Source organism: Silurus meridionalis, chromosome 19, assembly GCF_014805685.1.
Source record: "Silurus meridionalis isolate SWU-2019-XX chromosome 19, ASM1480568v1, whole genome shotgun sequence".
Taxonomy (NCBI): domain Eukaryota; kingdom Metazoa; phylum Chordata; class Actinopteri; order Siluriformes; family Siluridae; genus Silurus; species Silurus meridionalis.
In genome coordinates, this window is record NC_060902.1 from 9,171,776 (window position 1) to 9,199,040 (window position 27,265).

Consider the following 27,265-nt stretch of genomic DNA (forward strand, 5'->3'; position numbering starts at 1 on the left):
TTAACCTTTCAGCAGCATTCGACACAGTCAACCACAAGACTCTCTTGCCTACCCTCAGGAGCCTTGGTATCTGTGGAGCAGCATGGAATGGTTTGCATCCTAACTGGAAGGTCGCTCATACCAGGTAACATGAAGGGGGTCCACATCTGCCCTACGCAGACTTTCCACTGATGTCCAAAACATGATCCCCACCATTTCTTCCTCTATACCCACTCTATTTGTAAAGTCATATCCTCACATATGTTTTCTTACCACTGCTATGCTGATGACACTTAACTTATCATTTCTTTCCCTTCCTCAGATACCACTGCTTTCGTTTGGATCTCGGCTTGACGGACATATCATCATGGATGAGTGCACATCAATTAAAATTCAACCCCAGCAAAACAGAACTGCTGGTCATCCCAGGTGATTCATCTCCAAGTCAAGATCTGTGAATAACTCTTCATGAATCTCTGCTCTCCCCTTCAGCCACTTCTCGCAACCTTGGGGTAACTATGGACAATCAACTATCCTTCTCCTCACATGTTGCTAATCCTGGCCGAAGGATTCGACAATTTCTGTCCACACAGGCTGCCCAGGAGCTTGATCAGTCTATAGTCATTTAAAATATAGACTATTGCAACTCTCTGCTGGCAGGTCTTCCTCTGAACGCTATTCGTCCACACCACCCCACTGCTGCACTTCCTCCACTGGCTTCCAGTAGCTGCAAATCACTGATGCTTGCCTACAAGGCCAAAAATGGACCAGCACCCTCACCGCACCAGTACCTTAGAGACCTCATCACACCTCGCAATCCACCAAGCTGTCTGAGATTCTCCAGCACTTCTAGACTGGTACCAGCTTCTCTCAGGGTAAGAGGTAAGTATATTTCAAGACTCTTCTCTGTTCTGGCACCAAGGTGGTGGAATGAACTTTCCCTAGATGTCCAAACAGTGGACTCCCTGGCTATCTTCAAGTGATGGTTGAAGACCTACCTCTTCCTGAAACACTTAAACTAACACTTTCCAAGTTTGTTTTGTTTAAAAAAAAAAAAAAAAACTCAACAGAGTTGTAGGCTGATTTATCTAAAGTTTGTAATCTAGCGTACAAGTGTAGATTTATTCATTGCTAGAGACTCAAAGCACTTTTGTACATCGCTCTAAACAAGGACATCTGCTAAATGCCACAAATGTAAATGTAAATGCAAAATTATTAAATTATTACATGGTGTCACTGGAAAGCATTTTCATCATAAATCCAGGACTACCTGTATTTGGCACTTTATTTTTTATTGTTCTATCTTATGTATAGAATAGAGAACAAGATACGATACAATGGAGAAAACAGAGAAAAGCAGCTATTTGAATTTTGCCAGTCATGACCAGGACAGCATGAGGACTGTCGTGTCCCGAACATCTTTTATATTCACTCACTCACTCACTCACTCACTCACTCACTCACTCACTCACTCACTCACTCACCACCACTCACTCATTTACTTACTCACTCACTCACTCACTCATTTACTCACTCACCACCACCACTCACTCATTTACTCACTCACCACTCACTCACTCACCACTCACTCACTCACTCACCCACCCACTCACTCATTTACTTACTCACTCACTCACTCACTCACTCACTCATTTACTCACTCACTCACTCACTCATTTACTCACTCACTCACTCACTCATTTACTCACTCACTCATTTACTCACTCATTTACTCACTTACACACTCACTCATTTACTCACTCATTTACTCACTCACCCACTCACTCACTCACCCACTCACTCACTCACTCACTCACTCACAAACTCACTCACTCATTTACTCACTCACCCACTTACTCACTCACCCACTCACTCACTCACTCACCACAAACTCACTCACTCACTCACTCACTCATTTACTCACTCACTCACTCACTCACCCACCCACTCACCCACCCACTCACTCACCCACTCACTCACTCACTCACTCACTCATTTACTCACTCACCCACTCACTCATTTACTCACTTACTCACTCACTCATTTACTCACTCACTCACTTACTTACTCACTCACTCACTCACTCACCACAAACTCACTCACTCACTCACTCATTTACTCACTCACTTACTCACTCACCACTCACTCACTCACAAACTCACTCACTCACTCACTTATTTACTCACTCACCCACTCACTCATTTACTCACTCACTCACTCACTTACACACTCACTCACTCACTCACCCACTCACTCACTCACTCATTTACTCACTCACCCACTCACTTATTTACTCACTCACTCACCCACTCACTCATTTACTCACTCACCCACTCACTTATTTACTCACTCACTCACCCACTCACTCACTCACTCATTTACTCACTCACCCACTCACTTATTTACTCACTCACTCACCCACTCACTCATTTACTCACTCACTCATTTACTTACTCACTCACTCACTCACTGACTCACTCATTCACTCACTCATTTACTCACTCACTCACTCACAAACTTACTCATTTACCGCTCACGCATTTACTCACTCACTCACTCACTGACTCACTCACTCACCACTCACTCATTTACTCACTCACTCACTCACTTACTCACTCACAAACTCACTCACTCACTCACTCACTCACAAACTCACTCACTCACTCACTCATTTACTCACTCACCACAAACTCACTCACAAACTCACTCATTTACTCACTCACTCATTTACTCACTTACTTACTCATTTACTCACTCACTCACTCACTCACTCACACACTTATTTACATAATCACTCACTCACTCACTCACCACTCACTCACCACCACTCACTCACTTACTCATTTACTCAATTCTTTTCTCTCTCTCTTTCTATCTCTCTCTCTCTCTCTCACACACACACACACACACACACACACACACACACACACACACACACACACACACACATTTACTGTCACTCTCATCTATTCATCTTTCTCACCAATGCAGTTGCCGTGCAGGTCCTGAGAGAAGCCGGTGAGACAGTGTTGTTGCTTCGGGCTGCAACGGAATGAGCCGTGTGTGTTCTGGCATTGGAATCCCGAGCCACAGTCATGGCTCCGCACCGCACACTCATCAATATCTGAAGAGGCAGAACAGTGCAGATGTTAGCCTGGAGGCCTACAGGTTTGCAAAAAAATCTCAGTGCCAGGTATCATCATTAAAGTCAACTGATTTGTCTAGACACTGATGTTAATGAGATGTGAGTGCATAATTGATGAGTCACTTGATGGAGATCTGTGAGCTTGAAAGATGCGCTTGAATAATGAACATGACATACTGTACAGAAGATCTTTAAACATACACTATCACTGAACAGTAGGTGGCACTGTGGTTCTATGTTGGTGCACAAAGCTTTTTAATCACACCCAACACATTAGTCCTCTTTCTGACTCTCCCTCTTCTGTTAATTTGGATTTTCATGGATAAAAAAACGAACGTTTTGGTTGGACGTATGAGGATATCATGAGTATGGGCATTGCTGAGCAGCCTCACTTCACCAAATGAGCATTAACTCCACTAACGATGGGATATTAATTGGAGGTTTTCACAAGCTATACCAATATTTCTAAGCCTTATTGCAGGGTATCTCTGTCTCCCTTTCAAGCACATCATTAGTTCACTCATGTTCTCCATTTGCTAATTATTACCTTAATTCTCTATACACTTACTGCACCATCCAACACCAAATATCACATAAAGAAAATAAATTAGATTTAGAATAGACTTTTTTTCTAGCACAAGAGTGTGTTCATGAACTGAAGAATTTACACAAAAATAATAAGGTTGGGCCTGCTGCAAGCCTTAGGCAGTGTAGCACAATAGTGTCTTGGGCTTGATTTTGTTTTAGTTTTAAAGCTTGTTAGATGATGTACGAGGCCCATGATGGATGTGAGATGGAGGTCAGAGGAGTCAGTTTATTAGGTGTGTTCATTTACATCGCCTGGCCCATTTTGATAGCTACATCTCTATATTGGAAGCTGGGATGCTGCTGTGCTGCTGATAACATTGAAGATGTGTTTAAACGGAACACTCCAATAAAGTGTTTTCATAAATCCCCTGCACACTTTAAAGCAGATGGTGCTACATTTTGATTTGCATTTCTTCGTTTTGCAGACAAAGTGACTTATAATTGAGACAAGATGCAATCCAAACATACAGCTAAGCAGTTCAGATTTCAAGGAAAACTACAATGCTTTTCAGCTTAAACTTTATTTACTCCATCTGTAGAATGTATGTAATTACTACTAGCAATAATTTCAAATTTTTTTCCCCTACACTGAAACAGATTCCAAAAAAGGGGGCTTATTGTAGCAGTTACCAAAACAATATCAAATAAGTTTTGTGTGAAATACTGAAAAAATTTGTCAATTTATTATAAAATAGTGTAGAAGGAATTGTGTTTTTGTTTTTTTATTAACATAGAAATGTAAACACAACATATTAAATTATTGCTAAAATTGTTGAAATTATTGAAATTGAAATTGTAATAATAGCACATAAACTACAAGTGTGTTCTGTGTTCTGATCACTGGCCATAATTTTACCATCAGTGAGGCTTACAAACAGCATTTGTGAATATCAGTGTTCACAATAGATTCATATGTTGATTGACTTAACTCCCATTATCTACACTTGCATATGTGAGTGATAACTCATGCAAATGTACTCTGATGGAAAATTACAACACTCCTATGCAAAATGAAAGGTTGTCAAGTCAATATAATATAATTAGAGTAAGCTTTACTGGTTCTCATGTCACTATAGAATCATGCAGAAATGAACTAATTGTTATATGGCACAAGCCTAAAAAAACAGTGGAGCATTACTTTAGGAACACTAAAAAGCAGAACAATGGCTGTCTAACTTTTGATCACCAGCTCTAAACTCTAACTGCTGTTCTAAAGCTCTAGATAAAATGTAAAGACACATACTGGAGAATGCTGTAAGTAAACACTACTGCTTTGCCTAACTGTACTGAACCCTCTCTGAAAATTATTCTAATACTGACCTCATGGTAAGAAATGCACAGGGTAATCAGAGACCTAAAAACTGCAAGATGCATGATGAAATACAACAATGTCAGTGTAAGTATAATTACTTGGCTGTAATAATTTGATAATTAGCAGGAATGTAATTGTATTGGGTTCAGATAAGAGTGGAATAAGAAAGAATTTTCACATTCTTCATAAATTATTCACCATTTTTATGGGGTAGGTGAGAGAATGAACGAGCAGAGTGTGAGCAGGTGTCAGAGAAACAACAAGGGAACGTGTGAAAAAAAGAAAAACAAGAGGGAATACCTACCTTCACAAACTCCATTCCTCAGTTGGTAGCCACTTGAACAAGAAATCTGCCTTTCGCACATGAAAGCACCCACTGTGTTCACACAGCGCTCGTTGGGCTGGCAGGTGTGTGTGTTTGTCACACACTCATTCAAATCTGGTAAGAAAAGCATGTATAACTTAACACAGTGCACCTTATCCAGTATTCAGGCTCACACAATTACAACGACAAAGCCGTCATGGCAAATTGACAGGATATCTGTAGAGCTGCAAGCAGATGGAACCAGTACATGGTGGTCAGACATTTCTACTTAAAGTGTCACATCTACCATGTGGCTCTGGTGTAGGTTCTGCTTTAACGCTGCAGCTGTGGCCAAAAACATCCATTTGACATTAAAGACATTAAACATGGACATGGTTGCTGATAAATTATTCAAAACAAAGCTTGGAAAAGCAGCATAAGCAAAGAGTGAGATGGGAGAGAAAGGTGAAGGTAATTATTTCAAGCTTAGACAATGACTGGTCACTGAGCCAAATGGAGGAATCACTGTGATGTTTCTGCCAAGAAAATTATTTTGTTGTGTTTGGAAAGGATAAAGCTTGTTAGCATGTTTGTGCTGTCTCTTAGCGACGAGTATTGCTGAGATAAAACGCATGAGGTACGTTCTCAATGGCGCACAACGACGGATGACGGCATCATGAAAAAGACATTGATTTAGCACGAGTGTTTAGCTGCCTGAGGGGTGAGACACGGCAGCAGATGATGACATTGTGACTGAGCTCAAATCTCCGGCCATGGCATCATTTGGAAAAGGTCACAAAAGCGACTACTGGGGTTACACAGTATGTTAATGTATGTGTGTGGCTATGTTTGTTGTAACCTATGGCTTTCATTCAGTCTTGAAGTTAACACTATGTCACACTGACCACTGCGACATGGCTAAAGATAAACAGATTAAGCAGAACTACAGAGCTTGTTAAAAAATAAACACAGACAAATAATTGGCAGAGCTGCAGCCCCTGCATTTCATATCCCTTTAAAAAAAAAAAAAGAATTGAAGGCCACCTAACAGCAGGGATGGTCTACTTCCCAGCTTATAACAGTGCTTTTTCCTGAAAAGATGTTATGTATTGCTGTGGCGTGATAAAATTGTAAATCTAATAATTGCAATATCTTCTCTGAGTAAGCAGATAGCTAAAAAACAGAGATTTGTGTGTGTGTGTGTGTGTGTGTGTGTGTGTGTGTGTGTGTGTGTGTGTGTGTGTGTGTGTGTGTGAGCACCAAAGAGAAACTCACTTGTAACTTGTAAAGTAAATGAAGACATCACTCAGATAAAGACGCCTTCAGACTGAAGCAAATCAAAGTAAGGCTTTACTAATGAAGACCATCTGCTGCTCTTTGCATTTCAGGCACTAGTGAGCAATTTAGGTCATATTTGGTGCCATGGTTTAAAGGGTCTGTTTTTTCCATTTAATGGTTTTTAATGGACAGGTTATGCTATTGGATTGTAATGGTTGTTGGATTGTCAGACTCTTGTGGAGGCTCTGTAATATTTCTGATGAGCCGTAAAAGTGGGGACATGCTGGGAAAATGTCTCTCATCCTCAAGTCTTTCAGCCCAGTTTCTTTTTTTGTCTGTCTCTCTTATGTTTTGTCCAAGGTGGCAAGCAGTGCATTCACTCATTAAGAACAGAAAATAATCTTTTTTAGCTGTCATTTCCCATCCACACCATGAGATCTACAGGATATTTCCTGTCATAATAGGTTACCTTTGCCACTCCAAAATTGTACTGGAAGACATGCATGTTATAAATAATGCATTTCTGTGACCAGGCGAGTGCTTGAGGGGGCCTCTTAGTGATAGATGGCATGACTGAAGAGCATGCAATGAGGATTATGGGCTATGAACATGATTTCATTGTCAGACGTATCACCAGCCTGAAGGAGGGACTTCAATGAGGCATTGATGCTGATTTGCCAGTTATTACTTGCCTCTGTTTGTTTTCTTTTTGAGAATATCCAGAACAAGCAAATGTTTCGACAGAGGAAACACTGAAACACTCTCTACAAACTGACTAATAAAGACTTACAAATCTCTTGTCAAATCAAATAAATTCTTTCATTACATATTCATACATATTTGGTTATTCATATCTTGAATAGTTTTTCTGTTACTGAAGTAAAAAAATAAGACATATAAATATCTGTTTCCTATTAAAATTATGGATTAGTAGCTCAAGCATGACAATGAAAATTTAATGATCTACGAGATGATATTTGTGTGCATTCACAAAGCCCTTAAGGTTACTGCTTTTTCAGTTTTGATGGGACCAATGAAAAACAAATCCACTCAGGACTTAAAGCCTTTGAAGGGAGGTCTAAGACAATCTGATCCGCAAATTGTGACCACATGAATGTGAGCTTGGAGATGAACTGCACGCCTATGGGCTTTGAATTTCCTCAGTGTGTATGTGTGTTTATATGCATGTGTCTTTGTTTTCATATAAAGTCTAGCAAACCAGCAGTGCTGTGTAGTGATGAACTGACTAAGCACTCTTACCCACACATTCTCTATTCTGGTTGTGAATAAAGCCCACGTCACACCTTTCATTAAGAAGCACACACTTGTAGAAACCTTCCATGTTCACACACACCTCCTTGGGAGAGCAAGTGTGTGTGGCCCTGCTGCACTCATTCACATCTATGGTGCACACAGTAGATGAGTGTAGAACACACACACACACACACACACACACACACACACACACACACTACATCATACAGTAAGAAAGCACTGGAGCTTTTGGCTCAGGGCCCTACAATGTTCATTTTGTGCTTTGCAGGTGAACATACATTAAGGTATTAAATATAAACTACACTACTTAGCAGGAATTACATTCAATTAGTTAACTATATTAACATTTTTGGATTGCATGCATCTTTAATCTCAATGAATCTATTACATACAACTTGTAGCATGTGAATATGTCTGTTTTAAAAGAAACAGATGCCTAAGATGGGAGGATTACAGCCCATAGACTACATCGACATTGTATCTTCCCTCTGGTATAATGATTAAGTTTCTTAGACTAATACCACAAACTGTATGAAATGTAATATGAGTACATGGCAGATAAAGCATCTCTTTCCTGTTTCCTTGAGTGTGACAAAAGTATTTGGCTCAACAACCAGAATATTCAAACCTGCTGTTTGTTTTATTTCAAACCAGATCAAGCTCTCGGCCCACCCATACTCAAACATATGGGAACAATTCAGAGACAGAAAGAAAGGAAAAGTGTCCTTTACACGAATACAGGCATTTCAGCAGAATCCATCTAAATTTACTATGTTTAAAGCTTAGACACGGCTCATGGAGAACCCGCACATACACGAAAACAAACCTACGTTGTGATTCATTTAAACAAATAGCTTGCAGTGAATAAAGATTGTTAATCATTGAATAGCTGGATCTTATCACAAACTAAAAGCCCTGACATTACAGACTGCAAAAAACACTCAGTATTTCTGAATAAGACCAAGATTGCACCATAAGCGATTTTAATGATGCTAAACTTTTGTGTAGGGTAGCTCCAGTCTTTATGGATTGAAAAGTGGCTATAAATCTAACAGAAACCTGAGCTGCTTTAAAAGTACCAGCAAAATACTGTACTGCTGGAAATGCTTACATTCCAAACCAACAGTAGGCAGGAAATTTATTAGCTCTATATACTGTAAAACTTGGCATGCAAAAGATTTCAAACACCCCTCCAGAACTCTGTTTTCCAAAATGTAAAAAGCATCATTAACAAAGCCATTTTTCCAGCACTATAGAAGCCTTATTTTAAAAAAATAGCACTTCAGAAAATATTGTTATTAAACAGAAACACATACTAGAGCTAACGTCACTTTTATTATCAGAGCCAAGAAAGTTGAGTTAACAGGCTACGCATCAGTGAAGCCCAATCCCATGGGCTTCCCATGCAAAACATGAACACGTTAAAGCTATGGAATGCCGCTACACTCTAAAACTCAGAGAGCAGGTACATTTCCTATTAGCTCTAGTGCCAGTTTACCTTCACATGTCCGTCCATCAGAGTTCAGAGAGAATCCTGGGAAGCATGAACAACGAGCCAGTCCTTCCACACCAAAACACTGCTGAGAACATGGGCCATTACCTGCAGAAAAGAAACAGCCTTGATTATTTCACCTGGATAGCTAAGAGAAAAATAATTAGTATCATGGTAATCTGAAAAAAAATGTTCAGGAGTAACACATTCTTTTTTTCATTGCACTAATGGCATTTCCTTATGCCATCAGAACTTTAATGGAAAATTTGCCCAAATGCCTCTACTGATTATATGAAAAAAAAATTGAAAATGTGGAAAAAAGTGACTCAGAAGCCCAATTTGGAAAAGAAAAACTAAATGACCAATACTGACAATTATATATTTAATAAGGCACAGTCTTGGATGGCACAATGCAGGCTGGTTTGGGTTTTGGGAGGTGATGTGTTGGCCAGATGTGGGTGGGAAATGGATCGAGAGACAACCTGGGCCACTAGAGACCCTGCTCAGCCGCAGACATGACACACAAACCCATTAAACTTTCAGGCCTTTGAAAAGCAGTCGTTGGTCTTTTAACCAGATGTACATTAAGCCCAGTTGCACCTGGACTTCAGGAAGCATTTGAATGTTAGTTGAATGGAAACTATACATCTTGTATATAGAGTGAGCTGAAGATATATGCTGATTTTTCCTTCTGTACATGATTGAAACATGTCTAGCAGCTTATAAAATCCCAGCATGAGTAAATAAATCACTTGCATTACACCAAGCTTATAATGAAAATAGATTTTCAAAGCAAATTCAGAGGAATAATGTGAAGGAAAAGAAAGATGTATGTAGATTCTTATGGCAATATAAAAAGGCTAATCATCTTAGGCTCTATCTATCTATCTATCTATCTATCTATCTATCTATCTATCTATCTATCTATCTATCTATCTATCTATCTATCTATATATATATATATAAAATGTATGGTCACTGGCATTTATTTACTCAGGATGCAATACACTGTAAGCCTTTTAAAAATTAGCAATAAGAACAATATTTATTTAACAATATTTTATTTAAAAAGTATAAGTATATGTGCATAATAATTGTGCACAATGTCAGGATTTTGGACAGAGACCATGTTTACCAGCAGACACTGCACTTTAATGCCTTGATCACATGTCACAGTTTACAACCAACACTTGTACACAACCTCACCCTTCACGGTACTCATTCATTCATGTCTGTTGTCTTTCATGGTTGTTGGTGCTTTTTCACACCTTAAATAAAATTACTGCACTAGCATCTGAGCATGCCTTTGCTCTCATCACATGACACACATGTGTGGTAAACCCATTTTTTTTGTCTTGTATTTACATATTCTTGTCACATTAATTAAGAATAAGTGTTCTATTAACTAAATAAATGAATAAATAAATCATAGTCCAGTATAAAGCTTTAATTAAAACTTCTCTGTGCTAGACACTTTAGCCATAGACATTGTAGACATGAAGATGGACACTGAGATGAATACAGAGCATTAAATTCTGCTGCTTTATCCCTGTACTGATGTCTGAATGTTGTGGGTGTGTGCTCGGTTTGGTGGTGATTGCTAGATAATGCAGAAATTGCAGGCATCTCATGTTGATGTTGGGAACACACAGTGCTCATGTTGCTCGTGGGGGGTTTAGGAGATGTTGGTACAAACCTCAGGAATGTGATGTGGGCCAAAAAGAGGAAAACCACCTAGGGTAAGGTCATACTAAGATATAGCATATGCTGTGCAGGTCTGGTAGACATTAGGTGTGTTGGAGGCAGAAGGTTGTGGCATAGTGGATTGAACTCAAATCAATATTACAAAATGTTCTATTCTGCAGTAACAAAAGAACAAAGGCCAATGTCATGTTTTCTCAATGATGTGAATAAAATATATTAGACATGTTCTGCACAACATGTGTATGCATAAAGGAAACATAAAAGATAAAATGTCTTAGTAGTTTTGGATCAGAACAAGCTAAGCCTTGGCACAGATTGTACAAAGCTGTAGATTTTTTTTTGCTATCATTATTTACTGTTTTTATTATACTTTTTTTTTTTCCTGTAGACTTAGTCACTGTAGCCATATTTGTGTCTGATACCTCTGCTATTTATACACCTTTTAATGAGCATACTTCCAAAGTCAGATCTTAGATCTTACCCTCTTCATGTTTTGTTCTATGAAACAAGATAACTAAAATTCAACTTTTTCATTTGTTACCTGTATGTACCATGTGTTGGGAAAATATTCAGACCCCCTCGCATATAACAATTTTGTTAAAATTGTTCGAATAGATTTTTTTTTCCCCTCATTAATCTACACTCAGTACCCCATAATGACCAAGTGAAAACAGAATTCTAGAAACATCTGTAAATGTTTTTACAATTAAGCCAACCACTACAGCCTTGGAAATTTGTTCAAATACTTCCAAATTCTCTTGATCATTGCTGAGATGTGTCTACACCATGATTAGAGTCCCCCTTTGAAAAGATTTATTGATTGGACATGAAGGCCTCACAGCTGACAATGCATATCAGAGCAAAATCCAAGCCATGAGGTCAAAGAAACTGCCTGCAGAGCTCAGAGACAGGATTGTTGCAAGATACAGATCTGGAGAAAGCTAAAAAAAAACACAAGATTCCCATGAACACATTGGCCTCCATAGTTCTCAAATGGATCAAGTGTGACACAAGCAGTACTCTTCTAAGAGCTAGTCTCCCATACTAAATTGAGCAATCGGGGGAGAAGAGCTTTAGCAAGAGAGGTGAACCCGATGGTCACTTTGACTGAGCTCTGTAGACCCTGTGTGCAGCCCTCCAAACAAAAATTGTAGAATATCCCCCAATCCAGGTGTGCAAAGCGTGTTGCATCATACCCAAAAAGATTTGAAGCTTTAATTGTTGCCAAAGGTGCTTCAAATAAGTACTGAGTAAAAGTTCTGAATACTGTTTTCACTTCGTCATTATGGGGTGCTGAGTGTAGATTAATTAGAAAAATATATATATTTAAATGATTATAGTATCAGGCTGCAACATAACAAAATTGAAAAACATTGAAGAGGGCCTGAATACTGTGCAAATGCAATGTATGTAAGAAAAAACGTTTGCATCATCATACCTGCACATGGATTTTGTACAGTTGTGCTTTGGGTGGTCTCTTGAGGTGCTGTGGCCAAAGTAAACACACTGCCTTCCTCTGTCACTCTGTTGTCCTCCTCTGCATTCTCTGAAAGATGTAAAATTAGGGAAATGCCACATGAGAGCTGCACTGATTATTATAATTTGGGAAACCCTCTAGCAGCCTATCACATCCGACTATTCTAACTTCATCACACATGGAATATGTTCATTTATAGCCCTATTGCCAGGGAAATAGGGACAAATATGGGCAACCTGCATTTATTGAAACAAGGAAGTATAGCTTATCACTGTTTCTATCTTTATTTCATAATGAGCAAAATGTCAAGAATTCAAACTACTAACACAAAGACAGGAAGGCAATCTCTGTGTTTAAACACAACATAATGAGCATCTGAAACACCAACACTGGATATAAACAGTAGATATGATGGTCATATATAAAATCATATATCACATTTTGATTAAAAGTTTTAATGATAAGACATGCATTTAAAACAGAATGAGGTGAGATGAACACAACTTTTTACAGCTGAAACTGATCCATGTAGGCATGAAACAAAACACAAAAGCAATAAATTATTTTCTCTCGATGTATGTGAATTGTTATTTTCATTAACATTAATGAATATGAATACAATTGATTGAACTGGCTATTTCTTTTCTTGTCATATGAAGATCCTATTATCACATAAAGATTAAGCGATAAACCATATTTTTTACCTAGAAACTAAGGACATGCACACTGAAGTGTGTCTAGAGATATAACGCTAAAGATTTTTGTGGCTAATCAAATGCATTTCCTCATTGATGTGTAAACCTTATATCAGAAGTTCCTCACACTATTTAGGTGCATATAACCAAATACACATCATGCATTTTCTGTGACCTAAACTTTAACCACCCTACATGTTCCAGATTTATAATCTAAGACAATTGTGTCAGTAAATTACGTAAACTATGTGTTTAAAATCAAATACATATTCCCTACACTGACTTTCCAGTCTAGTGTAAAATGTGATCCTGCATGTCTTAAAATAGCTTTTTGAAAAGTCATGTGTATAAAAGGGCACATCACTTTCCAATGTGACATCCAACTTCTATTACAATATACAATATTTAAAGAGATTCACACTGGGGTGGAGTGGCACAGCCCAATGTCGAAGCAGAGGGTTCTGCTCTACACCTGTCTCTTGGCTTTGCAAAAGCAGCAGCGACACAAGTGCAATTGTTCACGCACTCATCTGTGCACTTTATGCACAACCACATGATTAAATGTGCTATTTGTCAGATTTCCAACTTAAAGTGTTTAATATTTAGCGATTAATAAACATCTGTGTTCTACAGACTAACAACCTCTGTTTCCTTAAAATCTCCTGCCATTGCTGTGAATATAATTATAAGCTGATATAAAACTCTGATCTACATTTAAAAAATGTACTTATGTAGAAATTCCAGTAAACACAAAAACTGATGGCTTTTTTATAGCTTTTAAGACCACATGAGATGGTGCAAATACTAACTGTGTTATGAAAATCTGTTAGTATTAGTTCTCAGTAATAGTGCAGAATGGTATATAAGTATGTGTTTTGAGACACAATGCTGATTTAATTAGAAAATTTACATAATCTAGTGTACCAGGACACTTAAAAAGACTACAATGTACTACACTCAAGTTAAATGTTATTTATTTGAATGCAACATCTTATTTTGTTAAAATAATTTAGACTTCCAGTAAGTATGAAGCAAAGGAAAAACCTCCTTATGATACACTACAGAAAATAATCTATTTATATTCGTGACATGTATAATGAAAATACCTGAAATTCACATTAATGTCAGCTTCCAAGCTATATGGTAAATGGCTTTAAACTTTAAAATTAAAAAAGTAAAACAAAAAAGAGAACATGCCTGCTTTTAGTACTAAATTATTATTTAAAAAATTACATTTAGGAGTTGACACTTGGTTCGAAATCATGAATAGCTACTACTAAGAAATGAAGTGACATGGATAAAAAAAAAAGATTTCCAATCTATGGTGAAAACATTCACATACCGAGTGCACACGTGTGACCATCCTGCATCAGTGAATATCCAGGGTGACATTCACACTTGTATGATCCCAATGTGTTGATGCAGACATGGAGGCAGCGTCGTCCCTCAAACCTTTTACACTCGTCCACATCCTCCAGGTTCTCCACAGAGTTAGATGAATGGTCAGACCCCACAATAGAAAGAGACTGTTTAGGAAACGATCTGTCAGCAACTAAGGGGAAAAAGGATAAATATTCAAATAACTCTCATTTCCCAGTCATTGTTATAGTGCCTATTTTAAATTGTGTCAAAGTAGCATTGGACATGCACAACAGCTATTTGTTGGGTAAGTTGTATACGTCTATATCTACTGTTCATCTAAAATGTGCTAATAATTGTTTATTCTCTAATGTTATTTTCCATACCAGAAGCCATTTAATGAATAGACAGTTATTAAATAGGGTTATAAAATCTAGCTAACATTAGTATAACTATTACATTGTGTGAAAATCAGAATTCATATATGGCAAGCCTTAGTGCTCATCCTCACATATAGTGTCATAGACCCAACTACCTGGTAACTAACAAAATGCAAATAGAATAGATGTACATGTCTACTTTTTGCCTAATTTCAAATAATTTTCAGTGCCTGACACCTGGTCTAAAACATATTATTATGACAAGGTGAGTTCTTTCACTGAAGATATTTTGAAACATGTACAAACCCGATTCCAAAAAAGTTGTGACACTGTACAAATTGTGAATAAAAAAGGAATGCAATAATTTACAAATCTCATAAATGATTAACAATAGAATATAGATAACATATCAAATGTTGAAAGTGAGACATTTTGAAATGTCATGCCAAATATTGACTCATTTTAGATTTCATGAGAGCTACACATTCCAAAAAAGTTGGGACAAGTAGCAATAAGAGGCAGATAAAACGTTTATGTACATATAAGGAACAGCTGGAGGACCAATTTGCAACGTATTAGGTCAATTGGCAACATGATTGGGTATAGAAGTCAAGATGGGCAGAGGATCACCAATTCCCCCAATGCTGCAGTGAAATATAGTGGAGCAATATCAGAAGGGAGTTTCTCAGAGAAAAATTGCAAAGAGTTTGAAGTATCATCATCTACAGTGCATAATATCATCCAAAGGTTTAGAGAATCTGGAACAATCTCTGTGCGTAAGGGTCAAGGCTGGACAACCATACTGGATCCCCGTGACCTTCAGGCCTTTAGACAGCACTGCATCACATACAGGAATGCTACTGTAATACTTCCAGAAAACATTGTCGGTGAACACAATCCACCGTGCCATTCACCATTGCTGGCTAAAACTCTATAGGTAAAAAAAGTAGTCATATCTAAACATGATCCAGAAGCGCAGGCGTTTTCTCTGGGCCAAGGCTCATTTAAAATGGACTGTGGCAAAGTGGAAAACTGTTCTGTGGTCAGACAAATCAAAATTTGAAGTTCTTTTTGGAAAACTGGGATGCCATGTCATCCGGACTAAAGAGGATAAGGACAACCCAAGTTGTTATCAGCTCTCAGTTCAGAAGACTGCATCTCTGATGGTATAGAGTTGCATGAGTGCATGTGGCATGGTCAGCTTACACATCTTGAAAAGGCACCATCAATGCTGAAAGGTATATCCAAGTTCTAGAACAACATATGCTCCCATCCAGACGTCGTTTCTCTTTCAGGGAAGACTTTGCATTTTCCAACATGACAATGCCAGACCACATACTGCATCAATTACAACATCATGGCTGCGTAGACGAAGGATCCGGGTACTGAAATGGCCAGCCTGCAGTCCAGATCTTTCACCCATAGAAAACATTTGGCGCATCATAAAGAGGAAGATGCAACAAAGAAGACCTAAGACAGTTGAGCAACTAGAAGCCTGTATAAGACAAGAATGGGACAACATTCCTATTCCTAAACTTGACTGTTATAAAAAGAAGAGGGGATGCCACACAGTGGTAAACATGGCCTTGTCCCAACTTTTTTGAGATGTGTTGATGCCATGAAATTTTAAATCAATTTATTTTTCCCTTAAAATGATACATTTTCTCAGTTTAAACATTTGATATGTCATCTATGTTGTATTCTGAATAAAATATTGAAATTTGAAACTTCCACATCATTGCATTCTGTTTTTATTCACAATTTGTACAGTGTCCCAACTTTTTTGGAATCAGGTTTGTACTTAGAACATAGATTTTTGGTGAGCAAAAGTACAGTATGTGAACAGATGAATCAGTCAGCAGAATGAAAATTAAATTATCTGATACTATCAATATAAACAAATTAATTATTTTAAGACCCCCATGCCTGATATATAATAACTTAGGTCAGTGTTTTCACTTCTGTTCCTTAAGTTGTTTCTGAGCAAGGTGAATTGAAAGGGGAAGAGTTTGAGCCCCCTGCTGGGCAAACAATTCACACAATAACATGCGTACAGAGATAAAAACAAGCAGCACAGTTTAAGGTTTAGAGGTAAAATAAACAGTTTTAATAATAAAACACTCTGTACATGGCCAAAATAAAATTATAACTATATATTATATATTATAAGGCTAGGTTTTTAGGCTTTTTATTTAGGCCTTTTAGGCTAGGTAAAAATAAGCAAAACTGCAAATTCATAATGCCGAGTGTTTATTCCCACACAAGCTAATAAACACAGCTATTCCAAAAAATTTAAGCTGAACAAAAGGCACTAGTTTTTTAAACTCTGGAAAAAAGAGTAAAAATAAATAGCATAACTGTTGGTTTCATTGATCAATTGATTAAAACAAGCCAACATATGTTTTCATGGGTTTTCTGGGTTTGTTTTCTCCCTTCAGTCTCCTCTTTAAGAAGTAAAATACTCCTTGATTGACTGATTGACTTGGCCAGTCTAACACCATGCAATATTTACTCATTGTCTTTACCTATGGGTTATTGTCTTGCTGCATGATAAATTTCTCCCAATTAGATTGGGATGCAAAAAAGGTTTCAGACAGAATGTTTCTTGTCCACTGCTACAATTATGAGATACATGATCAGTAAAGAATAGTGAGCCAATTCCAAAAGCAGCCATGCAAGCTCTAACCATGAAACAGCCTTCATGAATCTTTACCAATTATGTTTTAGGTTTTGGATCATGGGCTATAATTGAAATTCCAGACATTTTCTCTGTATTTCAGGCCTTTCTGGTTGTTGTTGATGTCAGTGGCTGTGACAAGTTCAATTCAATTCAATTAATTTTTATTTATTTTATTACTTTTGACAATGAACACTGTCTCAAAGCAGCTTTACACAGATAATGTGGTGATAAAAATGAATAAGATATTCTTTATAAGCACAAGTTGGGCATCAGCTCTGATTTTTCATGGGGTTTTTTTTCTTTCTTTTTCCAGTGAGGCCTGTATTAAAACCCAAAAGAAGTAATTATTTCAATTCAATTCAATTATTTTATTTGCATCACAATTAATTATTAATTTTTTAAATAAATAATATAATATTGCTGATTACTTGAAAAAGTGGTAATTCATTTCAGTTACATTTTATTTATAGCATATTGTACATTGAGCATTGCCACAAAGAAATAATGCTTTGAAGAAATAATAATACATCTTTACCAAAAATGTTTAAGGTAAAAATCTGATCCATCATCTAATCTATTTTTTGATCTGAAACGTAAATGTCTTTAGTGTATATCAAAAACAAAAATATTGCCACTCCTTTTCCATTACTTTGAAAGAGGACTGTATATGTCTGTGCAGAATATATTAGATAAGCCTAACAAGATATGGTAAGGTAATAGGATGTCAAATAGAAATGACTGAGCACTGCTGTAAATACACACACAGCATAAAAAACAGCCTTGCATGCAGCCACTGACATTTATGACTGACTTTTGTGTATCCACTGGCCTCTTGCCTGACACATTACCATTAAAATAACCAGACTAATGAACATAAACCCCATTTTCTGAAGGACACACTGGGAAACCATCAGACAGAACTGGCATGTGCTAATTAAGGTGCTTTATATGCCAAACACTCATTAAGCACAACCTTTCCACTCAACATCTGCAGCTCCACCTCCAACAGCTGTCAATGCCACACCCCTTTCTTCAGTTCCTGCCAATCATGGTGGTCCTGCTCTGCATACATATTTCCCAGGCGCTAATGGAAATATATTTGGAGCAAATACAAAAACACCCAGCTGACACTGTACATGAGTCTGGCAAATCTCTGCTCACTCCATTAGCACTTGCCTGAACATAATAAACAAGCGTAGGCTCATGTTGCATGGTATAACAGTTTCCAGTAAATATTCCTTACAGTCATCACCTGAATGTTAATGCACCATGGTGAGAGATTAAATGTTTCCGCTGTAATTAATCACGATTTGCGTGGTTTGAGAAGGCAGTGGGGATGAGAAGGCATCCCTCACGGATATAATTACCCCTCAACTGTTTTTCTAGCACTTAACCCCTTTAGGATAGAGTATGCGTTCATGCAGATTGTGCTACACTCCTATTATTAGGAAATTTTGGACAAAGGCACCTTTGCAGTTCGCCTCCAGGTTAAAAGGTATTTTTAGCAGACCACCATCAGATTTTTCATGCAACAGAGACAGAAGCAAACACAACAATTAACCCTGCGATTAAATTATATGTTGGGTTCAGAATCCTTTATTAATGTGTACATTTAGATTGTTCTAACTAAGTAAACTGACTAGAGTACATAAGCTCTGTTTAGTATGCTCAGCAGTTTCCTCTGTTTGTTGGAACTTCTAATCCGGTTCATCACTATTTCTTTAACAACTCTGACAATAATGTCAGCTGTAATTCAAAACATAGGTTGTTATTTAACAAACAAAACTATCGAAAAGTTGATATGATAAAGCAACCTGTAAAAAACATTCATAATTCATTCATATTTAACATTTAAGGAAGGACTGACAGTGTCAGCACTTTGTAACAGTGCATATAAAGTACATTTTAACACTACTGGGAAGTCTCAGAACAGAGAACTTAGCATTTTCTGTTTTCTAAATACACTAACAAGCGTTTGGGATTTATTAACTTCAGGAAAATGAAAAAATAAAGACTGGTGATGGAATGTGAAAAAGTCTAACATTCATCACAAATAACAAAAATTCATAAGCATGCATTAGCAACTTGCTAGGGAGTAATGAGAGTAAAACACTTTGGGAGGTACTGTAACTCCATTTTGCATAAGGATGCATCAAACTATTCAATAATTCTTCATTTTCGTAACAGCATGCCTCATCGTGTTTATTCTGTATGGGTTCACTTGTGTTGCAATAAAATAAAAAAAGCCTGCACCTATGGGACATTCCTTACATTTAGTCAACAGAACATGAGGGTTAAGCTCAGGCACAGAGGATCAGAAAGCTTCAGGATACTAGCTGGTGTTTTTGGATGGCAAAAAAGAAATTCTGAAAAGGCCTACAAGAATGTGCTGTATGAGAAATCTGGGTTTCCTTTGTAACTCTAAGGTTACAGGAAGACTAACAGTTTCTTGAGATGGATGCAAAACTGGGTCAGACCTGTGCTCAAGCATCAAGTCACATGATCAAATGGTGTAGATTGACATTCAGTCAGCCAGAACAGTCACACTCTGTAACTTGAAACCTGGGTCGGCAGAATACGGCACCTGGAATAGCAGTCAGTCAAAACTTAATCCTTTAGTCACCACTTGACAAAAAAAATGAATCCATTACTCAAGGGTCTTTTACAGCTGACCCTTGTAAACAAAATGACGAGTACAGAGACTCTGTAAAAATGTTTGGCAAATCTCAGCAGTTCAAAAAAAATCTGCATTTGTGTAAGTATTTCTTGACAAAACGTTGCTGGAATGAATCATCTACAGGGAAAAAGTTTGCTGCTACGGGCTGCTCAGCCATCTGCCTCAGATTTAGCTCAGAGCTCTCTGGCAGCATTATACAATATTATAAACGGTAACGTGACAATTGATGAAGCAGCTTATAGATATCTTCGCTACCCATCCAAGCTCAGCTCCTTCACCACTATTGTGACATGGGCATGGACTCCTCAGCTCAATTCAAAATATAAAATATACAAGTACAACTAGTCCTATTTGAAACAGGCATTGGCAGTAGAATTGAGAGATTTTAAACTATAGACCCTATGAAACTCAAAATACAAGTACAAAAATATGGCTCAAGATCATAGTGTAGATTTGGCAGACACATCCCAGTCACCATTATGCATTACTCAAACCAATGGAACTTCCAGTACCATGTTAAAAAGGGATAATCTGACAGAACATACAGATTTAGTTAAGTAATAGTGAATGTAGCTAAAAACTGCTGCAATCATAAAGACTGTCCCTGTGCACAATATAGTGCACTCAAGCAATCACTCACTATGACTTTATAGTATACGGTATAGAAGAGTAATGTTTAATAATTCTATGAGCCAGTGTCATCCATGGAGAGGGGTTATATTTTGCGTTTGGTTCAACTCAAGGTTTCTTTCTTGTCATCTAAATGCCTGTAAAGCTGCTTTGTGTCTATTTTTTAATACAAATAAACGTGAATTGAACTAGATTTGAAAGAGTTCGAAAATACCCCACAGATCTTCTGTTGCACAGATCTGCTAACAAAAGGGCCAAAGTCTTCAGCTCTGACCACAAAAGCAATTAGGTGAAAACAAATGTGAAAAAAAAAGCTTATAACTAGAGCTGCTGCTATCGATTATTTTAGTAATCGAGTATTCTAATGATTATTCAATCAGTTAATTGAGTAATCGGATAAAAATACCTTTTCTTTATTCAAGAGCAATACTACCGGTATATAAAAAAGAGAAAATAAGACAGGTCTCTTAAAATGAACAAGTGATTTGTTTTTCTTTTTAGAAAATTTTTAATTTTTATTCCTGAAATTCCATAAAATAATATTGGTAAAAACTACCGGAGGGTATTTTGGCTAATTTTTTACCTAGCCCAAAAGGCCTAGCCTAGGTTATCATTTTATTTTGGCCATGTACAGAGTGTTTTATTATCAAAACTGTTCACTGCGGAGGACTTTTTTACCGCACTGTAAATAAATACAAATATAAAAATCTATTTAAAAAATCGATTTTTTCAAAAGGTAACCGCACTGTACAGTGTTTTCTTTATGTTTTATTTAGAAATTATCCCAAACTTTATAAACTTTTTCACTGCTTTCTCCCTGTTCCTCCATTTTTCATTCCACAGCATCTTCCTTGTTACCTGTCCAGAGCGCTCTAGAGTTTAGCGGGTTGTGCGTCAATAATAATGGACCTTAGGAAACACAGTGCTCCGTGTTTAGTTAAAATGACTAAACGAAGCATCAAGGCAAATTAATTTTGTAATCAAATTACTCGAGGAATCATTTCAGCTCTACTTGTAACCAATTTGAACTCATTTCATACAAAAAAAAAAATTCAGTGAGTAATGAAAGTCATAAAATTGGCAGGCGATACAATAGAAATTTGTGTTGTGTAGGTGTGTGTTTGTTTGGTCACCTTTTTTAGGCAGGGCAGTAGGTCTAGGTCTCTCCTTTCTCTTTAGTACTGGTGTGTTATACGGTTCCTCTTCTTCTTCACAGCAGGTGAGAAAAATATGTCCACAAGGGTAGCTAAGGTGTTGATGTGCGTTACAGTCCTTTCCCTCACGTCGAAAGCGCAAACCAAGTGCACAGCAGCTGCAACACTCCTACTCAATATAAATACACACCACAAAGTCACACAACATGCAGTTTTTTCCCCGGTCTGGCTGTACATAGTAGAATTGAAAAACATAATAATGTAACAACAGTTCATTAGGATGCTATTACATTTGTTCATTCAGGTGAAATTGAGGAAGGTTCAAAGAGCAGCCAACCTAATGTTTTCAACATGAACAGATTTTCTGTTATGACCAAAAGAGCAATAATTTCCTCTACAGCTTGACTCATGGGAGCAAAACACCATATTAAGGCTCTGTAAAATAAATAATAAAGGAAGTATACTCCACTGGTATGATATACTGTATTTAAGTTATACAGTTAGCTCTCAAGCAGTCTAAAATGGCTAGTTTCATTAGAAAATATACACTTCAGCATATAGTGCTCTATTTTTTTATACAAGCAGTACCAGGAGTCAGTTCAATATTTCCATCTAAATACAATATTTTAATTATGTCTGACAGACGAAAAATATATTGTCTAAAAACAGAATACAGTCTTTTTTTTTTTAGGACTGAGCCTTTGACAATTCAAAGCATATCCAATGCAAAAGCATTCATCATGGTAAAACAAATCCACATGTGCCTTCATTCACAAAAGTTTTTGGAATCCAATTGGAATTAGCCTTCCCCACATTCTTGCCAAAATGTTAGAAACACATCATTCTATATAATGCGTTTTATTTGCTGTAAAATTTTAATTTCCCTTAAACCTTGACAATGTCCCTGTGCAATTCGCAAAGATTGGAGTGACAAATCCTGAGTGGCCTGCACAGAGCCCTGACCTCAACCCCACTGAACACCTCTCAAATTAACTGGAATGTCAACTAGGCAACTGGTTATATATAATGTTGAGCCAAAGAAAAAAGGATCAAAAAATAAGCTTTCAGGGAATTGTAAAAAAACAAAAATAAATAAATAACATTTGAAAAAATACTATTGTCCATGCCATTTTACTGGTACCAAGATTGGGTATTGATAGCCTTTGTTCAGCTACACTAGGTGTATGATAATTTCTGATCATGAAAAGAGCAGCTAGGCAAAAAGAGATGAGAGTGATACATAACTATATTACATAAATAAGTGTATACATATAATGAAATTACACGTTATACTTAATTATTGCTCAAAATTATATTACACTTGTGCCAACGTGAACACAGTGTTACTAATGATATAAGCATACTAATGAACAGTCATTTTTATTTACTGACTGTAGTTTTGATTTAAAATAGCCAATTACTTAATTAAAGACTAACATGAATATTAACATGGACATTACTAATCATTATTATACTGTGTATATGTAATTATGTAATTATCTGTTTATGTGTGTGTGTGTGTGTGTGTGTGTGTGTGTGTGTGTGTGTGTGTGTGTGTGTGTGTGTGCGTGCGCATGTGTGTGTTTGCCTTTTGGGTATCCTCTCCACAGTGTGGGCTGCTATTTTCTTCACACATGTCACCATCTCTGGCAGCATACATGCCAGCTAAACACCTGTTCTCTCTCAGAGCACCTGCACAACATTGCTCCTGAACAGTCCTAACACACTCACACACACACACACACACACACACACACACACACACACACACACACACACACGCACGCACAATAACAAAGACTAGCAGAGCTATATTGTAATGTAGCATTATAATATACACTGTAACAACAATTATCAAAAAGGGTAAGACAAACATGATAAATACAACAAAACATGCAGGCATTGCTCGAACTATATTTAAAACATTATATTTATAACATATATTTTGCTAAGAAAATATGATATAATCTGTTCATTTCAATGGTCATAAGTAAATATTTATGTAAAACATGCATTTCTCTAAAATGCATTCGTAAAAGGTTTATGGTGTCATATGCATAGCTGCCACTGTTTTGATCGGAACTCTCATAAAAACTATTTACTACAGCATTAGATAAAAATACATAGGAACAATTATTCATGTCAGCCAAGAACAGAAATCGGAGCCAACGGTTTACAAAAACTGGGCTGTTGGACATAGGAAAGCAAATCACCTGCTTCCAATCTTCAATTGTATAGACAAGGTGCGTCTGTTCAAGACAGCCTCAGATTCTTGTTCTTGGCTCTTCTATAAATGAACCTGTTGTGATTTGCTGTTGTTGCAAATCCACCTAATGTGTGGGGCATGAGGAAGCTTTTTTTTTTGCTCAACATAGTAAAAAGTGTTTATTTCAGTTGATGTAGACCTGTCATCCTAAACCAAGACATCCTCTATTATCTCTCATAAAAAAGTGTCCCCCCTGTGCACAACCGCTGCTTACAGAATGTTTTCTGCTTTTCACATAATTCTATGAAAGTTCTAGAGAATTGCATATGTGAGGAAATTATCACTTTCTTAAATACTCAAACCAGTATAACTGGCACCAACAACCATAACACAGTTAAAATAACAGAGATTGCAATTTTCTGATTCTGATGTTTGTTATGAATATGTCTTGCGATTATTGGCCTGCACCTACTGTATAAATACTGATAGCTTACAATAGGATCTGCTCCAAAGGTACCAGAAAACTATTGATCTTGCATTCTGATGCAAGTTTTGTAACAATTTAAAACCATATTTTCCCCATAGAGATGACTAAAATACCGTATATCACCGTCACAAAGTGCAGGTGGATATGAGCCTTACCCACAAACAAAGTATTCTTCTATTACAGGGGGAAGATGGTTGCAGTGCTGGGTCTCAGAGGCCCATTTCTGCCCAGCTTCACAACAGGTCTCCACTATGACCAAAGTAGACAGTTCTGTAAGCACAACAAACAATTAATATATACACTACCATCTTCTACAAGACCAGGCTTTAGCAAACTAGCATCGCAACAATACCTAGTACAGCAGAAATGGAGACACTAAGTGTGGAAACAGCTAGCACGTAGAACCACCTTTAGCAGCATTAACTTGAAGTATTCATGCTCTGTATGAATTTTGCTAGATAGTCGCTCACATCATTGTATAGAAAATCTATCTCCCGCTGCTTTAAAATGTTGCTTCAGTGCATTGAAGTTGGAATTTTAATGGTTTCAAAATGGCTGTATAACCCTTTCCAGATTGTTGGGCAGCAACAATTGACTCTCTAAGATCATTGCTTATGCCCTTCCATGGCATCATGTTAACATACACCTGAATGCTCCAGATCAGGTTTTGCTAAATAAATAGTATACAATGTCATGAATTGTTCACTTGAGATTGTATTCACCAAATTTTAAAACCTCATATGAAACAGTTTTATGTCCTGATAAATAAAAAATGTAATAAAAATGGGTGTACTATCATTTTCACATGACTGTAAACATGGTTTCCCCACTGTCTAAAGCCTTTTCCTGGGAAAGTACCTTGGCTCTTTGGTACTTGGATACTTTAAAGGCAATTATGCCTTTGGCTGAGGACCATTTTAGGGCAGAAAATGAGAGAGAGAGACACAGAAAGTGTGAGAGAGAGAGAAAGAGAGAGAGAGGGATAGAAAGAGAGGGATAGAGAGAGAGAAGGAAAGGCAGAACTTGTAAGACAGTTTGTGAGAAAGGGGTTTTAGGCATTAGTAAGAGAAATGTGGATGTGCTTTGCAGTTGCAATGCACAATAAAGAATGTGCATAGTATTAACTGGGGAGATTGTGCCAGGGCTTTCAAAATCACTTCTGTCAAAATAATCCTGGAGATTTTCAAGTATTGATATTTGATGGCCAGCAAATTCACCCTAATGTTGCACTATTCCACCCATATATGTTTCATTATAAAGGATAGATTATATAAAGAGACACGACATTAAAAAAAAATGGCACATCTTTATTAAATGGTATCTGTGGTGATTTTTGTAGGTGATGTGTGATGTAGTGAATGTCACCTGCAAAATTCACAACTACCCCAAAAGCTTCTACTGATCGATATCGCTTTCAACAAAATTGGTATGGACCTCATCAGGCAAGTAGAATAGACTGATTGAGTTCCCTTTCAGGAACTCGAGCTGCGTCAACAGCGCTTTGAGAACTGCATGATCACGCTCTAATTCACATGTTTAATCTGTCCATAGGGGTGATGTCACGACCAGGAAGGTATAAGGATATATGCGGTGGAGACGGCGCTAGCTTCTATTTGTTCAGGAAGCCATCTGTGTGTCTTTTCTACAGGAAAAGGTAAGGTGCGGTACAATTTTATACATTTTAAAAGAATGGATAGCAAGCAATCTTTCCGGCTGTTTGTGGGTCGCTTGCTTGGGAGCAGAACATGCAGAGTCAGCTCTCAAGGCTCTGGTTATGGAACAAAAAGTAAAAACTCTCTTGAGCAAGCAGGCCATTGAGGTGGTCCCTTCGTTTGACAGAGAGCCTGGGTTCTTCAGCTGGTACTTCATAGTTCAGAAGAAGGATGGGTGGCTGCATCCCATTTTAGATCTACGTCAGCTGAACTGCTCCCTATTGAGACTCAGGTTTAAGCTGCTCACCCTGAAACAGGCCATGTCCCAAATCAGGTCAAAGGACTGGTTTGTCACAATATATCTGAAGGCGCTTATTTTCACGTATCCATCCTTCATTTACACAGGAGGGTCCTAAGGTTTTCTTTCAGGGCAAAGCTTACCATTATCAGTAAGCAACTTTACAAAGTGTGTGGCTGTGGCTCTGAGACTCCAGGGCATCCAAATACTGAACTATATCGACGACTGGTTGATAATAGCTTGATCAGAGCGTCTGGCAACCTGCCATCAAGATGTCGTTCTCACCCATTTTAAGAAATTCCGGTTAAGACTGAACACTAAGAAAAGTGTACTTTCTCTGTTAAAGAGAACCTCCTATCTAGGCGTAGTGTAGGATTTGGACATTATGCTGCACAGCTGTCTCCTGCATGAGTCGAATCTATCCTCACAGCCATCAAGAGAGTAAGAGAAGGCCAGCTACTCATTGTGTAGCAGTTTTTAAGACTGCTGGGTC

General features: G+C 37.5%; 1 protein-coding gene across 3 annotated transcripts in view; it reads right to left on the reverse strand.

The window, feature by feature from the left end:
• Window positions 1-27,265, reverse strand: part of fbln2 (fibulin 2) — a 60,772-nt gene that overhangs the window by 13,268 nt on the left and 20,239 nt on the right. For 2 of the 3 annotated variants that reach the window (XM_046875334.1, XM_046875333.1), the window contains exons 3-11: window positions 24,978-25,092; window positions 23,718-23,847; window positions 22,109-22,298; window positions 14,592-14,801; window positions 12,516-12,623; window positions 9,380-9,481; window positions 7,867-8,007; window positions 5,329-5,463; window positions 2,963-3,103 (exon numbers count right to left, since the gene is read on the reverse strand). In XM_046875334.1, the coding sequence (XP_046731290.1) occupies window positions 2,963-3,103; window positions 5,329-5,463; window positions 7,867-8,007; window positions 9,380-9,481; window positions 12,516-12,623; window positions 14,592-14,801; window positions 22,109-22,298; window positions 23,718-23,847; window positions 24,978-25,092 (1,272 nt within the window). The remainder of the gene's footprint in view (window positions 1-2,962; window positions 3,104-5,328; window positions 5,464-7,866; window positions 8,008-9,379; window positions 9,482-12,515; window positions 12,624-14,591; window positions 14,802-22,108; window positions 22,299-23,717; window positions 23,848-24,977; window positions 25,093-27,265) is intronic. The other variant, XM_046875335.1, reaches the window with a different exon arrangement.